This window comes from Nelusetta ayraudi, unplaced genomic scaffold, assembly GCF_046127955.1.
Source record: "Nelusetta ayraudi isolate G7.1 ecotype Tasmania unplaced genomic scaffold, CSIRO-AGI_Nayr_v1 ptg000056l, whole genome shotgun sequence".
Classification (NCBI taxonomy): domain Eukaryota; kingdom Metazoa; phylum Chordata; class Actinopteri; order Tetraodontiformes; family Monacanthidae; genus Nelusetta; species Nelusetta ayraudi.
The window spans coordinates 48,869-69,864 of NW_027466106.1; the positions used below are offsets into that span (position 1 = coordinate 48,869).

At 47.0% G+C, this 20,996-nt stretch overlaps 1 protein-coding gene and 1 long non-coding RNA gene across 2 annotated transcripts in view; both read right to left on the bottom strand.

Annotated features, from left to right (window-relative positions):
* Window positions 1-231: 231 nt before the first annotated feature.
* Window positions 232-3,982, bottom strand: LOC142896583 (uncharacterized). Its single transcript, XR_012928375.1, has 2 exons — window positions 3,027-3,982; window positions 232-2,898 (listed from the first exon to the last, which is right to left on the bottom strand). It is a non-coding gene; the product is annotated as an uncharacterized LOC142896583 (long non-coding RNA).
* Window positions 3,983-4,647: 665 nt separating this feature from the next.
* The window catches only part of LOC142896527 (zinc finger CCHC domain-containing protein 24-like), a 30,084-nt gene continuing 13,735 nt past the window's right edge, over window positions 4,648-20,996 (bottom strand). Inside the window, 3 exon segments of the mRNA XM_076038229.1 lie at window positions 4,648-4,820; window positions 4,823-4,895; window positions 7,643-7,807. Of these exon segments, the coding sequence (XP_075894344.1) occupies window positions 4,783-4,820; window positions 4,823-4,895; window positions 7,643-7,807 (276 nt within the window). The 3' untranslated portion in view covers window positions 4,648-4,782.

Here is a 20,996-nt window from a genome sequence, read left to right on the forward strand (position 1 = left end):
GAAATCAAGTCCTGACAGCTAAATGTGGTTATTATCTTTTGGCACTCTTCGGGAAAGTGTTTCAGAGCCGCGGGAATGTAAAACAGTCTTGGAGTAGACAGGAAATACTTTAAAAACGTGTACGCGACTTTGATTTATGTCAAAAAAAAAAAAATATATATATATATACTTTTCTGTCAGGAAAGAGTTAAGTCCAAAAAAAAAAAAAAAAGAGGCACTCGAGCCAAGTGGTTTTGTATTCAATAGGACTTTAATTCACTAAACGTTTGAAGAACACAAACACTAAAAATGTTTCCTACGCTAATGAATAAGGCACATTTCGGAATGCCGTTTCGTGGACGTCAAAAACAGACCCGTGGTCTTCGACCGCAGCCGCGGCTGCCGTTGCTTCCCACGAAACTCACTGTCTCACCTGCCAGGAAGCCTGTGTTGTGTCCACTTCAAACATTACATTATTGCAACATCGCAAACATCTCAAATCATACAAAGAATACAAACAACAACTGTCCAATTTGATCACGTAAAGTGTTAACGCATTACACTCAGTACATCTGTAATATATATATATATATTTTAGGTTATGCTATTGGTAAATAAAATACTAGTAAGAACAATAATAATAATAATAATAATAATCAGAGTTGTGTTTTTTTTTTATAATGCTATGCACTTACGCAATCTACTCTATTTAAATAGGTACTACATTGCACAACATATTTCATTCAGAACCAAACACATGCACATGCAAACTCTAGAACAGTTCTTTGTCACACACGTCGTCTCAAGGAAAGAAATAAAAAGTACACACTCCCTAAGCTAAAAAAAAAAAAAAATAACAAACAATTCTGTTCTTATAATAGTTCCTTGACATTCCTGCTTTAAGCAAACTACGTCTCACAGTTTAATGCGCTTATACAGTGGTGAGTATCCATCGCTAATTAAGAATTCTGCATGTTAACACAATTCATCTTCATAACGTTCATAAACAAGTACATGCTACTGTGTGGATGCAAAAGGCAGCTCAACATTAGTTACACAGAGCAACTAAATACATTGCGGGTTATTCAACACTGATATAATCACATAACAAACAAAAAAAATACAATGGCTTGCTTATACTTGAGGGAAAAAGTAATTAATTATGTACCAGCTTCTTTTTTTTCTTCATAATAATCTATGTAGACATCAGTATTTCCTTCTTAGAATAACTTTGTTGCATATTCTATACAAAAACAAGTGTTGTAAAAAAAAATCTTTCCATAAATATTCCTGCAGGATAACCCCTCAGATCACCGTAAAACATTAAGAGGATACAACAAACTCCCAGCTTTTTTTGTTTATTACTCAGCAATAGGCCCTTCTTCTTCTTCTTCTTACACGGAAAGCTTCGATATTGCATAACACTTAAAAAGAGCTACTATCCTTGAAAATAATGGCACTCAAATATATACATAACATGGTCAACCTCTGACAGAGACATAACTGTGGAAAGAGGGAAGGGTTTGTTTCTTTTTCTTTTGCAGATTGCTTTAAAAATTTTCAACATCCATTAAAATGTTCCAAAATACACATCTCTTCCATAGAAAAAAAACAAAAACAAATTTGAACTGTAAATGTACTAGAAAAATCAAGTATATAGCTTTCAAGACATTACATCTTAAATTGTTTATATAATTTTTTTTTTTTTTTTCCTCGCAAGTTGAGCACAGATTGCCGCTGTCTTTGCCATTTGCCAATGAAAATGGCCTCGTGACGCGCCTGTGGGTAAAATCAGTCTGGTCTGGCAGGATTCATCGTCCGCCTGCCTGCCTGCCTGGTAACTGCAGGTTCGTCCATAAGGCATCATTGGTATACAATCCTATGAGTGCAGCCACAGGCCACGACTGAGGACAATGAGAACCTGCTTGGTTTAGTGTCATCACGCAGAGCGACAGGAAGGTGGCGAAACAATGAGATGGGGAGGAAGAAAAATAATCAGGACTAGTGGACTCATTCATGTTGCGCCATTAAGCTAGCTGTAATACAAATGCCCCATTGGTAATTGTTGTTTTGTAACAGAGGCCACCACCAGTCATAAGTTATGTATAGTGTTCATTTAGTACTACTTCTAGATCATATATATATATATATATATATATATATATATATATAAATGTATATATGATAACCTTCATCATGTGTGAAAAGACTCAATACAGATACACACATAAATGTGAAAAAAAAAGCATCTGTGAAAAAAGTCTTTTTTTCACACATTTGAAGCTTATCATAGAGGTAATTTGATGACGTTTAGTTGCATTATGGGTAATGTAGTATACAAAGGATTAGAAACACAAAGTGAGCCTCTGACGTGAAGCCTCTTCTCTGCCCTGAAGGGCGGCGCTAAATTACTCGGAGGGTCCCTTTAAGGTTACGCATAGAAATGAAGCTGAATTTCCCAAAAACTGCAGGGGGTACCATCGTTAGCCACCACAAAACTCGCCAACCAGAGGCAAGTAACCATGTTTAACAAAAACAACGAATACACGACCCAGGATTCCTTTGATAAACATCAACAGACAAAAAAAAAAAAAAAAATAACAAGGTTGAGGTCCACAGTTTCACGTGTAACTGTTCTGTCGTGAAGATCTCTGACAACAAATGACATCTTTTGTTGATGTTCCATGACAACAGAGCGCAGTAGCATTGTTATTGCCAGCTGGAAATACAGCCGCCGCCGCTTGCAGACTGCATCCGATCAAACGCCCCCCCACCCCCGTGACGGCTCACACTCCCTCAGTCCCTCGGTCACATCTCCAACCTGCTTTCAACTTGCCCGGCGTCACAGTCGCACAACACTCTGCACCAGCGTCCAAAGGCCACTCGAAATCTCAGAATGATTCATACATACATACATACCTATATATATATACATATATACATATATATATATATATATATATATATATATATATATATATATATATATATATATATATATATATATATATATATATATATATATATATATATATATATATATATACATATATATATATATATATATATACATGTATGAAAAAGGCACACACAGTATGTAACAGTATAAAATATAGTCTAACCAGCTTTTATAAGGCTAAAAAGTACAGTACATGTAAGATAGTTCACGATTCCTATTACAGGTTAATGTATAAGGCAGGTTTCTATTAGTCAAACTACATTGCATTTCCTCTCTGGGGCTTTAGGTCTGCGCAGAGATACATGTAAACAGGGTGTGTAGTTTTCTGTCTTCTGACACCAAAAAAAAATACAATTCTTCATCACTTGCGTTACATCCTTATAATTTCTGCATCGCGACATCACAAACGGCCACCTTTAATAAATCGCACCCACTGCTCTTTTTTTTTTTCTCCCACCGACCAGGAATCTTGCTGCAGTCCCCCCCCCCTGAAAAGCTTCACCTCCCTCTGCACACTCCAACCAGCTACTTAGACATTGTTGTCTTTTTGAAGGGTTCAAGTCCTTTGCAGGAACTTTTCTTTCTTTTTTCTTTTTTTTCTTTCAGTCTGCTTAGGCTGCCAGGATTCAACAGGCGCTTGAAACCTAAACATCCACCGTGACGATCGCTTAACAACAAACACGCCCTCGACATTTTTCTGAATTCTGTGTCAAATCTGATTTTGCTTTTTGCTTTTTGGAAAAAAAACAAAAAAAACTTACATATGTGTACAGGTCCATTGTTCTCCACTGTCACCGTAAACGCTGCTGTTCAACCCAGCAGCGCTCCCTCTCACTTGACCCCTGCCACTGCAATCAAGGCGACATCCCCGCTGAGAATTTGTGTGGCGACAAAAAAAAACAACACAAACACACGCTTCTAAGCTCTAAATGAGGAGTGACTATACAGCTGAACCCACAGTAGTTTTTCTAAAGACACATGGAAGCGGTCACGCAAGCAACAATGCAACGTACAAACGCACCCAGGAACATTTCGCCATGTCCGAGTTCAATTCCCCCCCCCCCCCCCCCCCCCCCCCCAAAAAAAAAAAATTGCACGCTAGATGAAAAGAAAGAAAGAAAAATAAATAGGCCAAATGTTAGCGAGGGATGTGTGACACATTGTCCCTCCGTTAATTCACAGTTAATAAGATGCGCTGCGGCGAGACGTCAGAAGGTCTCTCGACGGCGCCGAGCGTGGCCGGCCGGGGGTTAAATGTTCGTCACATGACCACACGTTTCACTCGGCACTCGGGGGGGGGGGGGGGGGGGGGGGGGTAGGATGGAAGGCAGATCTCTGTAAACACAAAGCCAACAAACAAACAAACCCCGAGGTCGAGGTAACCCGCCGAGGCCGGGACCAATCCCGCTCAGCGACACCGGTGAAATGCAAAGCGTCGACATTGAGTTTGGTTCAACGTGGTCACAAGACAAACAAAAAAAAACAAAAAAAAACTAACACTGATTTTGGCAAGTTTTGTTTCATGAAAGATTGACACGGACCCCAAATTTACACATTTCTCGAAATCCTTGGTTCAATCTTCAATACTGTCGCTGAAAAAAAAATCTGTGTTCCACACGTTGGCGACGAGAGGAAAGGCAGAGAGGCGAGCGGAGATAGCTTCGCTATCCAAGGCTTGTGAAGGACGGCGGCAGTTAAGACGTGAGGAGGGAAGGATGCCCTGCTGTGTGTTTGCGTGTTTCTGTGTGTCCGTCTGAGGCGGCGGACGGGGGACAAAGTCATCGGCAAGCGGATGGGACGACCCCTGGAGGTCGCGCTCGCGGCTCCAGGATCCGGCTGGTGATCTATTGCACGCGGCGGCAGTAGTAGCCCAGGACCTTGCCTTCTCGCACAGGTGCTGCGGGTGCTCCTTGCTCTGGTCGGAAACATCCAGGCCGTCGGGTTTCTCTAAAGGCCTCTAAAAGAGGAGGAGGACAAGGGGGAGGAGGAAGAGGGGGAGGAAGAGGGGGAGAAGCCGGCGACAGCTGGATTAAACCAGGAGCCAAACAAAGGGGTTGCAGAGACAACGGCAGCTCTGGAAAAGTGGCTTTTAATGCGAACATCTCGATTATATTTGACCACGATGACCAGTGTGGAAAGAACAGCGCACCGCTGCCGCAGTGGCTTTCTTGGAATCATTACCCAGGACAAAGAGCGCGTCCCGAGCCAGAACATGTGGATATCACAGTGGAATTTTATTTGTTTTTGTTTTTAATTCTTTGTGTTCTTTGAAGTAGTTTTTTGGGGTTTTTTTTTTTTTTTGCTAATGCCTCTGTTTATTCCAAGGTCTCATAAAGAAACAAGTTCTTTTTTTCATAAACTGACGAGCCCTGCGCAAATGAGGGCTTTTCGCAGAGCAGCACGTCAACCTGGTGGAGAAAATCTAGGCCTGTAGGAGTCGGGAAACAGACAAATTCATTATAAAAATCTATCTCAATTGCAGATCTCATAATCATATGAGATCTGCATACGTTTATATTACACAGCTGCGCAAAAGCTGCTGATTTCGTCTCTTTACGCTTTGAAAAATTCAACATTCAAAACATTGTTTGGTGTTTGTTTTCGTAAGAATTCAAGAATCATTTCAGCCTTGTTCAGCCTTGTTTAAATAAAAGGCACATGCTTTTGGTTTCAGTGGTTTTAAAGACCCAGTCATGGCCCAATCCGCATTAGCGTGGTTATTTTTGCTGCTTGGCTTATCAGAAATGTTCAGGGGAACCACTGGACCGGCTCCATTCGCTCCATTCAGTTCTGTTTTTCACAGTCAGACTCGCCGAGCTACTTCCCAAACTCACCCGACATTAAACACCAAAGTCAGAGGCAAATGAACTTGATTGTTTAATTGTCCGGCCGCCCACATCCTGATGTATGTTTTCCCGACTGTGTCTTCCGCGTCTGGCGCCCTCCTTCCCCCTCCCCCCCGACACAGAACTCTCGGCGCCTGCCAAAGAGGCCGGCAGCGAGCGTAGGCGCAGCGAGCGTGGGGTTTGAGCGACACAACACGTAGCAGCGCCTGCGAGTTGTTTACCTATTAGTAATGCAGCCTACAGTTGGCTGCGTGTCAGCTAATGAATGCACGGCCTCTGGAGAGGGTCTGCTCCAGAAGTGAGGGGGAACCAGCATAACTCCTACTTGGAAAAATTGCAGCGAGAAGGCCGCGCGGTTTCAGATCGTCTCCACGGATGCTGAACAAAAAGAACTGTCGACATCAGGGCCTGAGCCGCAAATTAATATGTAGATGGTTTTTTTACAAGTCCAAAAATCGCCAACGATTGCTCATTGGTCTAAGGCGCAGACCGCCGTCATCTTTTACACGTTGGCTTTTGTCTTCTGAACTAAAAGTTTAGATCAGGAGTGAGCTAAACATTTTCACTGGCCAAGTTTGATCACTGTGCGATGCGGCGAGTTCTCCCTCCGATCTGTATTTCAGCCACAAAAGGAACGAAAGATAGAAACGCTCGCGATCATATTTTTTGCAGAGCCGCGGTGAATTCCGCAGCGAACGCTGCCCGTGTTGGAGCATTCAAGAAATGTATTTCCCCCTGTAAGAGGCATAAAATTGTGCGTGTGGAGGGGAAAAAAACTACTCAATCGAGTGATTTATTGGAATCCACATGGTTTGAAGTAGCAAGCAGCATTCTCTTTAAAATACCAGCCGAGGGGAAAGTACTGATGCGCTGCTGATGTACAGGACTTCCTTCCATGTGTGCAGCATATAGTGAAGATTTTATAAACTCTGCGTGACACAGCGCAGACTGGAGAACTGGCAAACATTGGCGCTCCCAGTCCTGCCTGATGCCTTTTTAAAGGGGTTTTTTTTTTTTTTTTTTTTTGGTTCAGCCCAATCAAGATCTCACGCTGGATCGAAAGATGAGCAATAAACGAGTCATTAACTTTCCATCATAATGGAATGCGGCCGCTCTCTGCCAGAGGGGTTTTTGGGTCGGAATGCGTCCAAGCACTCGGGAGTCTTTTTTCCTGCTTTATTTTGCGCAGCCGGAGTGTTAACAGAGCGCGGCGCGGTCGGGCCCGCGACGCTCGGAGAACAAACAGAGCCCCGGGGGCTGTAATCCTAATTTCATCTCGGGGAAGCGGAGCCGGGGGGAGCGGCATAAATATGAAAAGATGAAATATTTAGGATAAATATATCTGCGGCTAAAGACAACACGAGCGGATTCTTTCTCAGGCGATCCGTCTCTCTGGCTAAGCCGAGCGGACAGCTCACCTAAACCTTAATTCCCCCAGAGTGTGGGCCGCTTTGGAGGAGCGCGCCACGTGATCTCACTTTAAACGGTTTTCGACGCTTCGGCGGGGACAGGAGGGGTTTGGATTTCCGCGCAACTGCAACCATCGGTCGCGCAGACGGCGATTAATAACGAGGGAAAATCGCCTCCGAAGATTTGTCGATGGTGAATAATCTTTTCTCAGTCGGCACGTCGCTGGGTTTTCTTCATCCGCGGCCAGTTCGGCTCTAAAGAGGCGAAAGCGGTCGTTTAGGGACTTTGATTTTATTTTAATGAGGCCATCTGGAATACAGTCGGCTCAACACGCAGCAATGCAAACCATATTCCGGGACCCGTCGACAACGGAGGCTGTTCCCCCCCCACACCCCCCACTCCACCGCAGAGCTGCGTGTCGTCGGTAGAGGAGTACTGGTGGCCGTACCTGTTTGTGCGGGTAGACGTTGATGTGGCACTTGATGCACTCCTGTCCCATGTTGGCCCAGGAGTTGCCGCTCATCCACTTCCTCTTACACTTGGGGCACTTGTACTCTCCGAAGCACCTCTTCTTCCCCTGGTAGGGCGTGAGCCCCTCGCCTTTGGGCCTGGCCTGCAACGAGCAAGACGACTCGGCGTCACATGCGTGTACATTTGCAAAAGTGCGGTTTTACGTTGGCGTGGACATGAAAATGAAAAAAAACAAAACACTGACGCGGGTTGTTAGGGCTGGAAGCGTGTCGTGCCAATGAGAGTTTTGGAAACCGGAGGGTGGAGGGCGTGGCCGAGCGCGTGCCTGTCATTCTCAATACGTCCGGGCCCATCGCAGGAACGCACGTGATTCGTGCAACTCAGGCGGAGACCCCAGTTGCGCAAGAGACATTGTACTTCCATCGCAGCTGCGTTAAATTATCCCACTGATTCTCTTGAGGGAGTTGATTACGACCAGTCGGACTGTCAGCCATGGAAAGGCACCAGCCTGAGGACAGCGTTTTATTTCATTTAGCTTTTTTTTCCCCCTCTGCTTCTTCTCTGGATGGGAGGGGCTGCTTGGATGACTTCATGTTGGCAACCCTGTTGAGGCCACTGTAACAGGCTCTGGGTGGGAGAAGGGATGATTTATCTCGAAAAGCACGTCGCACACATATGCGCGGCCGACGTCAAACGCAAGGTTGTTGCAGATGTTGAGGCAGTCGAGTGAGAAACGCACGTCATCTGCGTCATCGACCCGTAAAACCTCCATCCAGATAGCGGGAATCATCCCCGGAGGTCGTCATCGCGAAGGTCAAGGCTGTAGTTGGGGGCGTGGCCTTGGATTTTACACTCTGCATCCGTAACACCCCCACCTCCAACCCCCCTCCTCCCGTCCCGGCCCGGCCCGGCCCGGCCTGGCCCGCGTGTGACTAATTGCAACTGTAATCTGCAGCATCTGGCGCAGCCCTGAGCCCACAAGCTCTCGTCTGAGCCCCCTTGCATTTCAATCCTGGCCCCCGTCGGCAGCGTGACCTCAAGCCTGACCGTCCCCCCCGGCGGCTCCCGCCGTGACAGGCGGCGCGCAGCCTAGAAAATGTGACGTCTGCAACTGTAACTCTGCAACTCCGTGTCTTGATGCAATCAGCAGGCAATCCGCGGGGCTGCTGGCCCTGGCGACAGTAGCTTTTGGAGAGCCGGGGCGGGGGGGGGGGGGGGGGGGTGTTACCGACAGCCATGAGCTTTTTTTTTTTTTTTTTTTTTTCAATTCTCTGACGACGCCTTTCCAAAGGCACAAAACGCAGCATCTTCAAGTTTTCCCAGCACTTCTCCAAAACGATAAATCCCTTTCACGGCATGAAAAATTAACGCTTAGTAAGGTGTGCCAGGTGTGCGACGTCGAACATTATCGCACTTGTTATGACGGCTCTTGGCTCGGAATGTTGTAAAGGAGAGACAAAGAGACAGAGAGAACAAGAAGTTGTTCATAGCGCTGGGCAGAACTCTGCGGCTCCTCTGGACCGTTCCACTCCCGCTGCGAGCTTCTTCCTGGTGTCTCGCCCCTGCCTGGCCTTTGGCTGCACGTCTCTCTGCAGCTGAGAGCCGCTCACATTCGTTTCGAGCACATTCAGCAGTCGATTCAAAATGGACCCACGCATGGATCTGTTCAAACAGAGCTTGTCCAGCCACTTGTGTCTGTATTTTGAATTGTATCTCTCTTTATCAAGTTTTACACACTCATTTCTTATTCATTTGGACAGCCTGAACCCAAACTCTTGCCTTGCTTTAACCAGACCGAGCCGATAAACTGTGGCGTTAGTGGTTAATGTTTGAAGATGAAGTTGTGAGGTAAAGTGAGTCAGGATGTCCCCACTTTGAGGGAACGTCCTCACAATCAAATATATCACATTCCTCGCAACATTTTACGCGCAAGAATGCCAGAACTGCATGGTCATTTCCAAATCAGAAGTGTCGGCATTCACAGTCCTGATTCTCTCCCTTTCAAACAGCATCAACCAATGCACTCGGTTGTGCACTACGATGGGTTGCAGGCTGCTGCAAAATCAAAAATGAACAGACAAGTGCAAAATACACCTCTTTGAGGGGAGCGCACGAACGTGCGCAATTGCAAAGTAACGCAGGGGTTACTTGGACCTGGGGGGGGTTGTGAATGTGATACTCGCCGTGGGAGCGGGGGCCGTTGCAACACACTGCCTCTCATGGAGGTCTTCGATGGGGAGCGACTATTGGAAGTCATAAACTTTACAGCCACACTTGGTTTCGGCACATTCCACCCGGGACCCCCAGACGCATGGGAACAAACGTCTCAATAGCATCTGGACAGCTATGCCACCCCTGCCAGCTGGACGAGGGCTGTGAAATATCAGGAAAAGATTGCCGGCTCGAGACATTTTGCGCAGGAGCTCCGCCCCTCTAAACCTCCGCCCCCGCCCCCCCCCGGCCCGTTTGCAACGGCGCACTGGGACGCAAATCACAAGATGTCATCGGTAAACAGCGGAGAGGACTGGGTAAATGTTTTCATTCAGGCGCGGTTTCCATGAAGTGCGCACACGCACGCACGCTTTGCTGCTTTTTTAGCAGCACTTGCGGACGAGCCGCAACGCACAGACAGACTCACACAGACACACACACAGGGCGGCGAGTGGCTTTAATGGAGGCGCGTCATCCGCAACACCGGGGAGACGAGTCGCCGCGGGCGGAAGCGTCTCTCTCTGTCCAAATAAACCCGAGTGAGCTCGCGCCGGGTTAAAAGCTGGAGCGTGCGTCCGCAAGCTTCCGTCGGAGAGTGCGTTTCAGGCGTCGGCAAAGTGGAGGCAGAAGTAGCCGCTGGAAACAGGAGGCAGTCGAGAGGGCGTCGATCACACGGTGTTTGTTATAAATCTCAGGTGGCGCTCGCTTGCATAGAGTCAATGTTTGTTTATGTGTCCGAGGACTCGGTCCCACACGTTGGGGAGAGGGTCAACTCGTGTGTGTGTGTGTGTGTGTGTCTGTGCGCGAGAGAGCGTGCGGGTGTCCTGAAGACGGCGTCCTTAGCGGAAATGGCGTAGCTTCATAACCACACGCTCGCTGACCACATCCTCCCCTGGTCCAATAACAGCAGGGACTCATCATATCGCACACGCATCCGCGCACCACGGGTCGTGACCTGGTAACTGAAGCATACACAAGCACACACACACACACACACACACACACACACACATGACACATACACTCAACTGATGCAATCTCTACCAAAAACACGGCCACACACCACGCTCCCTGTCTCTCCTCACATCCTCTTTAACTTCAAGACACAATTGCACGCCTGAACACACACACACACACACACACACACACACACACACACACACACACTTTAACAAATTCCACCTCCGCAAGTTTTTTTTTCATACGCTCTGGAGACACAACTGGGAAGTCTCAGCGCACGCTTCCTCGCGCTACTCCCACTCAGGAGATTAGCGACGGCTACAAGGACGCGCATCATTCTTTGGCCTGTATCACGCGATTAATGAGTCCAGCAAAGCGCGTTAAATGGAAGAAGCAGAGCCGCCGCGCGGTCGGTATGGCAAAAACAGACGCGAGCGACGACACATGGGTTGAGGGAACCAAGAGTGAGAGAGAGAGAGAGAGAGAGAGAGAGCGAGCGAGCGAGCTCGATGCTCCTCAGTTAGCTTGGTCGCAAGAGGGGTCTGAAGGTACCACAATCTCGAATTGCTCAAAGCGCGCAGGGTAGAAAAGTGGACAAATACCCACAAGCCCCGTCACCCGCTGGAGCCAAGTGTGGAGAAGCTCTCCAAGTCGGTCCCTCTCATGAGAGGGTGGGGGGTAGGGATTGGGGGGGGTGGGGGGGGGCGGCAACCCGAGCGAAAGGAGAGAGAGAGAGAGAGAGAGTAGGAACTCTAAATCGAAAGCAGATGGCCTCCATAGGGGCCAGAAACACAGAGAAGCATCGTAAAAGAAAAAAAAAAAAAGAAAAACCCTGCTCTGCTTCTAATTAGGCCAAATACGTTTTGGAGACGGCAGAGGAAGGGAATGGGATGGAACAGCGTCGGCCGAGCGACGTCGGGCTGGGCGTATCGCCGCGCCGAGGAATGCCGATGTTCTCTGTGGGATTCTCGCAAAGGGAAAGGGAAAAAATGCTTTATGAACAGAGCGTCATTAGGAATTCAAAGCACGAGCTCAGTTCTGGGTAGGCTGTTCCGAGTCGGCCGTCCCGTCCCAGTCCAGACGGCACCCACAGAGAAGCCTGGAAATCCGGGGAAAGTTCGCGAGGCGCAGTTCGATTTGGAGGCATTTTTGTATCTGCAAACGTTTGCCCTTACTTGACATTCTAGTCTGGATTAAATCACACAGAGCAAAATCCATTACTGACCACTGATACAGTCTGGTCCAGACCACTGTCTGGGGGCCTTGGGTTGATCTTAAAATTGTGTTGTTTCTTGCATACCAGACTGAGATTAATGACCACTGGACTCGCAGTGTGTGATATATATTCTCAGACACTCCTCCTCGCTCGTTCATCCTCTGCCTGCAACAACACAACAGGTTAGCCTTGGATTTTTTTTTTTTTTAATATCTGCAAATGTCCTTGGCAAAACACACAAAACACTTCATATGTCTTGGCCCCATCCTACCCTCAAACACACACACACACACACACACACACACACACACACACACACACACACACGAAAGACCCTACCCTCAAGGCTGTGTATTGAATTAAGGTACTTCTAAACCTATTTAACTGAGGGTCCTAGTCCTACCAACAGCTGAATCAGGCTTTTTGTTGCCCAGAGTTTGTCCACTGGCAACAAATAAGCAAAAGCACTGTTGACAGAAAGGTTTGGGTGGGTGTTTTTTTTTTTTTTTTTAACAAACCTAACATATAATTCACATTGGTCCATTACGAGGCGAAAACAAGGGATAAAACCAGCGCTGCCTTCTTGGGCAAGCGTTTCAAAGCAATCACGGCAAGCTACGAGGCATTTTTTTTTTTAAAAGGCTTGGCTCACGGCGGCAGGTTGAACTCAGCTACATGCAGAGGCTGTGTTTTCAGGTGAACCTTGATATCGGCACCGAGAGGCAATGAGTGTTCTTTGCAACGTTACGAGAAGTCTTTGGCTCAATTTGACGTTTACGTCACCGCGCTGCGAAATGACGTGACGTCGGGAACGAGGCAGATCACTCAGTCAGAGTGCTGGCCCCTCAATTCAGCGAAGAAGAGTGTAGGGGAACTGACAAAGGCCGTCGGTGAGACGACGTCAAAAGGGAAAAGAGGAAGGAAATAATCTTGCATACTTATTCTTAGTGCAGAGCTGCGTTTGGGACGCCCACGTGACCGTTGAAAACGAAAATCACATGGGTCCAAACACTCAATTACAATGTGTGGTGCCCAAGTATGTCCACATTGCGTCACAAGAGCAAAGACAGGACACAACAAAAGTCGTCCACAGACAGATGCCTTTTTGATCCTATTATCAAAAACAGACCTTTTCAGCTCCTGGCATCCCAAATGCTGGCAGGAAATGTATGAAAAGTGACAGTTTTCACTTTCCGAGATGACCTGGGATGGATTATTATACTGTAGTAACACCTCTGCAGACTTCTTTTTTTTTTTTTAAATGTTGAGGCATCACTGCCTGAGAGCCAGTACCCATCTTCCCAGCTAGCTAGCACTAGCAGTAATCGACTGACCAATCACAAGGGAACGAGCAAGGCGGAGCCACGGGTGGAGCAGGTAGGGGAGGGGGGGAACAGAGGCTGAGTGAGACAGACACTTGTTTTGTGAATCCTGTAGAGCTTCAAAGTAGGATTTTTATTTTTTTTTGCCAAACAAGCTGAATTTGCCAAAAAAAAAGAACGTATTAAATCTGGTAATAGCCACAATAGGGCCCTGTTTGAATCGTTAGAAGCGCATCCCATCGGACATCACAGCCATGTGAGCATAAAGACTTGTGGATGCTGCTGGTCAGAACTGAGGGCCAAGTGAGTGCATGCAGATGGCCTCGACTCCTCCTCCCTCACAAGAATGTCACTGTCACCACCTCAGCTGCGTGTCACTGCACACAGAACAAGCTTTTTTTTTTCCCCCCCGCCCCAAATGGGTCCGTTTCCGCCACTGGGCTGAACGGCTTGGAGCGACTGCCAAGAAACCTCAGCCAGGTGCATCGTGGGGGGGGGGGGCTATTTATCAATCCCACCATGCACCACACACTCTAAATACGGCCACTGTTTTCAGTGCTTCTCTCTTTATCGCTGCCATCTTTCTCACCTCTCTCCCCCCCGCCCCCTGCCTCTTCTCTGTGGACGGCTCCTTTGCTGGTGCAGCTGTCCCCTGCTAATGCCTAAAGAAAAGTGGCCCTGGTCTAAAAGTGATGGGAGGAACAGGTGTGGCCCCCCCTCCTCCTCCACACACACACACACACACACACACACACACACACACACACACACACACACACACACACAGTCCCCCCTCCCGCCTCCTCGCTTTAGCACAATGCTTCTCATTTTGTGAAAACAATCACCGCTGCAAGGACAAGATTTATGATGCCACTGGCACATGCAATTGAATTAATGTGTAAAACAAGCTGAGGCAAGGCTGTCTCTTTTTTTTTGTCTACCTGGAATAGTAGTTTCAAAATCATTTTTTATGATTCAATGATTTGTAACAGGGAGGACAGGGACATTCCCATCCATCCATTATCATAATTACAAGCGAAAATGACACAAACATGGCGATGAAAGTATCATTTTAAGGCAGAAGAATGCTACAAAGTCCTGCTTTCAGAGCCAAAGCTCCTAATCCAACTCTTACGTTGACACGCCAATACAGAAGACGAACCCAAGACGTCACGCAGATCCCAGTTATTGAGGGCAGTGTTGGGCGACCCTTTTGCCTTCACGACAACCTTGTACAGTGATCACACTAACAATAATAATAATTTAATTTAATAACACACTCTCCCTCCTAGCCTCGAGATAATTGAAAAGTTATTATAAAGCAAAGCCATGTTTTTAGAAGTATGCCAGGTTGAGCTGCCCTAATCTAGGCCTGCTGGCTCAAGCCCCACGCTGCTGGGCTGCTTCCCCAGCGTTCCGCAGCACTCGGATCACTCACTCGCATCTGGAAACCATCAGGGTAAACAAAGGAGCAGCGGAGAGCCCAGAGCCCCGCTCTGCTTCTCCGCATCCCCCGGGACATCATTCACAGAGCGGCGCATGAACAGCGAAGCGGCCCCGCAAGTGGTTGTTGTGTGAGAGCGGGACGCGAGCGCGTCCGTGGCTCGTATGCACATCGACTGTCACGTCCCGATCCTCGGACCCGTGTTTGGTTTGGCTCGGGCCTCAGAAGGAGATAGATTTACAGATAGAGCGGACGGGGTCCGGCCCACAATGTTAGCTTTGAGTCTTTCGGAGCTTGTGTTTGGTTTGCTCATTAACCGTACCCTCTCTGATAAGACGTCTAATTGCGCTAATGTAGCTCCAGTCCGCGGCGCTAACCTTAGCAGTCTGGTGAATTCTGAATGGGGGGGAGAAGCAGGAACCTGGATGTGGTTTAGGCCCCGAAAGAAAATACATAAAAAAACACTCTGGCTCTGCTCTGTGGAACATCAAAGCGTCACTAATGCCCGATCTGTCTCCGAGACACGACGGGGAAATATTCCCTGAACTTTTCAAGGTGGCGTTTCAGAAACAATATATCTCCTGATCATGCGGTTTGGTCGTTTTGATTTTTTTTTTCTCTTTTTTTTACTATCGCAGACTTAAAAGCTTGTGGTAAGTAGAGCTGGTAAACACTGAACTAAACACTTAAGTGAATTACGATTCTTGTAATCACATACCGTAGACAACAGCGGGGTCATGTGGTTGTGCCTATTATGATCGCAACTATTTTGGCCATGGATGTGGTTTTCACCTGGCTTATGCCGTTTTATCATATTACCATATTACCAAATATTGATTTTTTTTTTTTTTCCAGAGTCAATGACCAAGTATTGGTATGCTTCAATTTAATTGAATAGAATGGTGTGTCTTTCTTTTCGGGTAAATATTTAGGTGCATTTTAAAACAACGGGGACAATTAGTGGGATCTGTGGCTTCACTATAAACACAGGCCGAACCCTCTAATGGACTCTATGCGGAATGCTCTCCTCCAGTCAAGATCACATATTAGCCCACGGATATTTGCATGACCGTAGCCGACAAAAAGCCCCACTGTATACAAGACTGTGCAACCACAGTTGACTATCGCGTCCACTTTTCATCGCGCGGGTGGAGCAAAGCAAAAGCCCCCCCACGCTGGGCCCGACCTGATAAACATTTCTTTTTGTTGGTCTAAAACTTTTGTGTAAACCAACCAAAACGAGCTGGGACGACTAAAGGGATCCTCCGCAGCTTGATTTCTTCCTGATTTGAGCCAGAACTGTCACAAGGGACGACCTCGTCCGATAAAACTTGGACTGACCAACCAGATATCAGCACAATCACTTTCATAGCAAGCTACCGAGGTCACCCCCTTCACTGTAGACGCCGTCCGAGAAACCAGAAATGACTCAGCAGTGGGAGACTTCCAGACAGCACCATGGGGACGGTTTTCTAGCTGGACTTGTGCATCATGTCATCCTCAAATAAAACCCTTAAACTGAGCAGCACTTACAGTGTACAACATGGTACATATGAAAGATGTAGATCCAGATGCAGGATTGCCCTTCAGAATGTCAGGGATCCTGGTTAAAAGCAGGGCAGGCTGACTGAGACCGTCTAATCATCCAGAGGCAAATTACTAGATTACCGTGTCAACAAGTGAGAAATTCATCCGGCCGTCCGATGTCCAATTGGCAGCAGGTAGTGGGTTATTACTCCTTTCTGTACACTGCATGGGAAACAACGCCCGGCATAATGGAAGCTTGGCCCAACTCTAAAATGAGTCATACGGCCCAACTATGGAGTCAATATCAGGCCAAAGCCATACAGCGTTTGGATAGTTTAAATCTGAACCGGGGTGTTGGGGTGTGGTACCTGTGATTGTGTGGAGGCAGTGTTCTCCAAATGGTTTATTTCCAGCCCATTATATCTACTGCTTGTTGCAAGCAAAGTGGCAAAAATTCTCCCTGTACTGTTGGACCTTCAGATTGAACTTGCAAGCCTTCACCCAATGCGGGGCTACGTTTATACCAATGCTGTGGAACAGCATGCAAGCCTGCACGTCAAGAGCAGTACCACTGCAGTCCAGCAGGGCCTGCATGAAATAGTGCTGCCACTTATTCCTCTCTGTCGCTTCCGAGCTCCATATCAACAACTGCTGAGATAAGCATTCTTATCTCCTACAGTTGTGTCTAAATATAAACATCACTATTACACAATCAGGCAGTGTACACTTGGGTTTGTGTAACACTAATAACGTACGTGTATTTATCCACGTGCCGGGACTTTCATGCGTTGATTCAGTGATTAACAAACAAAAACATCCTGGTGTCAAAAAATGTGCGCATTTTGTTTTTTAATCTAATTATTATTCAAACAAGTCCCACCGCTAGTTATTGTCTGATGCAAATTGTCAAAGTCTAGACAATATATGTTCAAGTCTAGGTCTCGACAATTTGCCACGTGTAAACAAACTGTCTAAGTCTAAGTGTCTTATCTCCAAGCTGACTCACCAGGAAAGCAATACAAACACAATCAAGGAGTAAGAAGTTAATATGCAGTTGTTTTACTAGGGTCCAAATGAAACTAAAGTAGTATATTAATAAAATAACAGAGGCAAAATGCAACAAAGAAGCAAGAAATGAAAGTTATTGGCCACTTTGCTGACATAGCATCAATGTTTAGTCAACCAATCAGCCACTGTCCAGTGTCATAAAGCGGTCAAGCTGGTCAGACTCCTCAACTTCAAGCCACCTCTTGTTAGTCACCAACTCGCCCCGACTTCTCCCCCCTATCTTTGTGCTTATGAGGGTCAGGGTCCTATTCTTAAAGAAAGGTTTCATATTCTAGGGGCGCTTGACGTATTTCAGCTATTCATATGTACTTGACATTTCATTACACTATTAAAAGCACTTTACTCACAATAGCACATCCCAGTTGTTTCCAGGTCTAAATATGCCTGTGAGGCATCAGTGTTGCCGCTGCGCCCTGCGCTGCATTTACCCCCCCGCGGTGAAATATGTGAGGGAAGCAGGAGTAGGTGGCAGAGGACAGGGACAGAAATGGAAACATCTAATGAAGGAAAGACTCCGTAATGGAACTTAATGATTAAGCGTCATCAGTGTTGACGTTCTAATCAATATACCGGTGCAACATTTCCTTAAAACCTCTCACGCAGCAAAACCATCAGACTGTGCACTTCCTCCATTTTTTTTTCTGTTTTCCCTGTCTGATGAAATCAGGTCTTTATAAATGTTTCTCATCTCACCTTTTCACAGATGGAAAGGTCTCAAGAGGAGCGCCACGTAATGAATAGGTAAGGCCCATGAAGATGCCACAATACTTAAAGTTCAAGGCTGAACTTTAACTTTGAACCAGCCAACTACATGTTAATTTCTTCAGTAAGGCCCGATGCTGTGGAGCTAACACGCTCTCACAACACCCTCCGGTTTAAAAACCCCCGGAGGTTTTTTTTAGTTCCTCAAACACAGCGTCGGGCCGTATCGCTGATGTTTAGTCTGTTCGTCGACGTTCTGAGTTATCACGCACAGGCAAAGGTAAATCAAGACAGCTGCGCCAGAGATAAAACATCCCACAGCAGTCAGTCAAGTTGGGAGACGGACAGAGAAAGTAGAAAAATGTATTTGGTGCTGTGGAAAAACTCCAGAGACGCATTTTTACATGAATTTTATCAGATTTGTGTTTTGGGGGTTTTTTTTGGAAAGAAAAAAAAACTCACTCACGCTGTTTTTGACTTTTGACTTTACATTTTCATTCTGTGGCTTTGTCAATCAAATCATTGAATGGTTTCTGGGAGGCGGAAAATAAAGGGGGGGGGTAGAAAAGTTGACATCACAATACAATGAGCAATATATTGGTGTAGATTAAAGCAAATCTCGACTAAGTCTTCTTTAATGATTTTTTTTTTTTTTTTGCTTGGAATGAAACTTGGTGGCCCGCAAGTTGTGGTTGTTTTGATAAACTGGAGGTGGAGGCCTCCTGTTATGAGTCATTGTAAGCAGCTGAGTCAGTGTTATGACAATTAATAACCTTTGTTGATTTTGCCCAACCAAAGGACGAGAAGTGGATGGAACTCCATCCCCATCTGACCTGACTGTGTCCTGACACACCAGCGCTCCGGTTCTCAGCAGCCAGTGAAGGCACTGACGGTGAACTACAACGCATGCATTTTGCATATTACTAATTCACATTAGCGCTTATACTAATTCTGCCTGGAAGATTTCACCCCGGGTCATTCCCGTCCGAGGCAGCTGCAGAATCATATCGCCATGCCAACACCCCCGTTGCCAAAATCCTATTCCCAGATTCCTCGATTTCCACAAACCGGCTTCACTGATCGGCCACGGATCTCAGTGTCATGTTCTTGGATGACTGATAGATACCCGCAGGAAAACACACGTGTGGGTGTTTGGCTGCAGAGATGATGTTTTTGAGGCCTCTCCCCCACCCCACCCTACCCCTCTCTCTCTCTCTCTCTCTCTCTCTCTCTCTCTCTCTCTCTCTCTCTTCATGGGTCATTCATAGGAAACACAAGCGTGGGCTAAGTGGGCCAACCGCATCCAAGCTTGTGGAATCTGTCCTTGGTGAACCCAGAAATCCGTCTCCACCGGTGCACCCGCTCGACACCAAAGTTGTGTCTTTTTAACAGACGTCAGACATGTTCGGCTTACGCTCCTGAAGCTCGCCTCGCTCGAACGATGTAAAAGGCCCCCCCCCCACCCCGGGCCGCCTATCCCGCCGCCCCCTCTGACCTGCTCTAGACTTGGACTTAGCCTGGGCCTGGCTTAAGCCCGGGGAGCCGTGCAGCTGCAAGGCAGCGTTGGGTTACGGGGGCGCCAGTGAATGACATGAGCAGGTTGGCCTGCAAAAGTGGAGCATACAGAGGTGCACAAACATCGTGTCCTCTGCCGCAGGAGGATTACACTGCTGTCCGCTTGTCATGCGCGGAGCCTGCGTGCGTGTCAGCGCGGCAGCTGGGTTTTCGCGAGTCTGCCTTGCGCGTATTACTGACAGTTACTGCGCCGGATATACCGTGCCTTGTGTGTGCGTGCGTGTTGCTAAACTCAGTGTCTCTCAGTGTCAATGCTATATTGGAACTCTGGCCCTATATGGTTGGTCGGTGGAAGCAGAAAGAGGAAGGCGCTTCCTCCGTACGGCTCCTCGAAAATAAAATTCGTTGACAGGTTAGTGGCATCTATTTTCCCCAGCCAGGACGGCTGTCTCTCTGATATAACATGTCTCCGACATCCCTCTCCTTCCCCCCCGATAAACCTTATCTCGGCGCAGGACAGTCGGTCTCGGTCTCTGGAGGCCCCAGAGCGGCTGAGCGCAGAGCCCGAGACAAGAGCTGGGTCTTCAGAGCCTCTCTCTGCGACTGGAAGGAAGATCAGGGGTCGCCAAGCGAAAACATTCACATGGCGCACCTCCCCCCCCACCCCCCGCAGTCCTCATCCCTGCCAGAAACTTCCCGACACACTACAGGCCGGCGCACTCGGGGAGAGAGGAGGGACAAAAAAAGATTCCAAGCGAAATGCAGGTTATTTTTTGCGGCAGTATGTGGGGCGGTCGTCAAAATATGCTCTTGCTTTTGGAAAAAAAAAAAAATGAGCAAAGCACCGCTTGTGGAAAAAGGCCCGAGCACTGAGGAAGGTTTAACCCTGTCACTTTGACAGTGTTACATATTTAATGCTATTTTACAGGGTGATGAACAATCAACCTTCCTGTGTGACAAATTGTTTTAATACTGCTACACTAGATCTTTGGTTTTGATTTAGGAGAGATCAATAAACTTGTTAAGTGCACTTTAGTGCGACATTGTTTAAAAACACTGAAGTGTTTGTAATACCCCAGCATCTACATTTACAGGATTCTTGTCATACTGCTCACTACTTTTGTGGACAAAGTCTCTCTCTCAGAAGAACAGAAGAACAATGGAGCATGTCTTTGTGCTGCTGGAGTGGCGTTATCTAGTGCCTCCGGGTTCTCCAGTATCATTTCTTTTGTACTGTACTTCTTCTCTTACTGTACTTCACACTTCCAGCTCTCAGTCTGTCACTCCGGCACACTGCAACGTGCAGGAGCATGCAAAACGTTGCGCCGCACCGACACGTTCTTATGCACCACGAGTAATGAAGCAA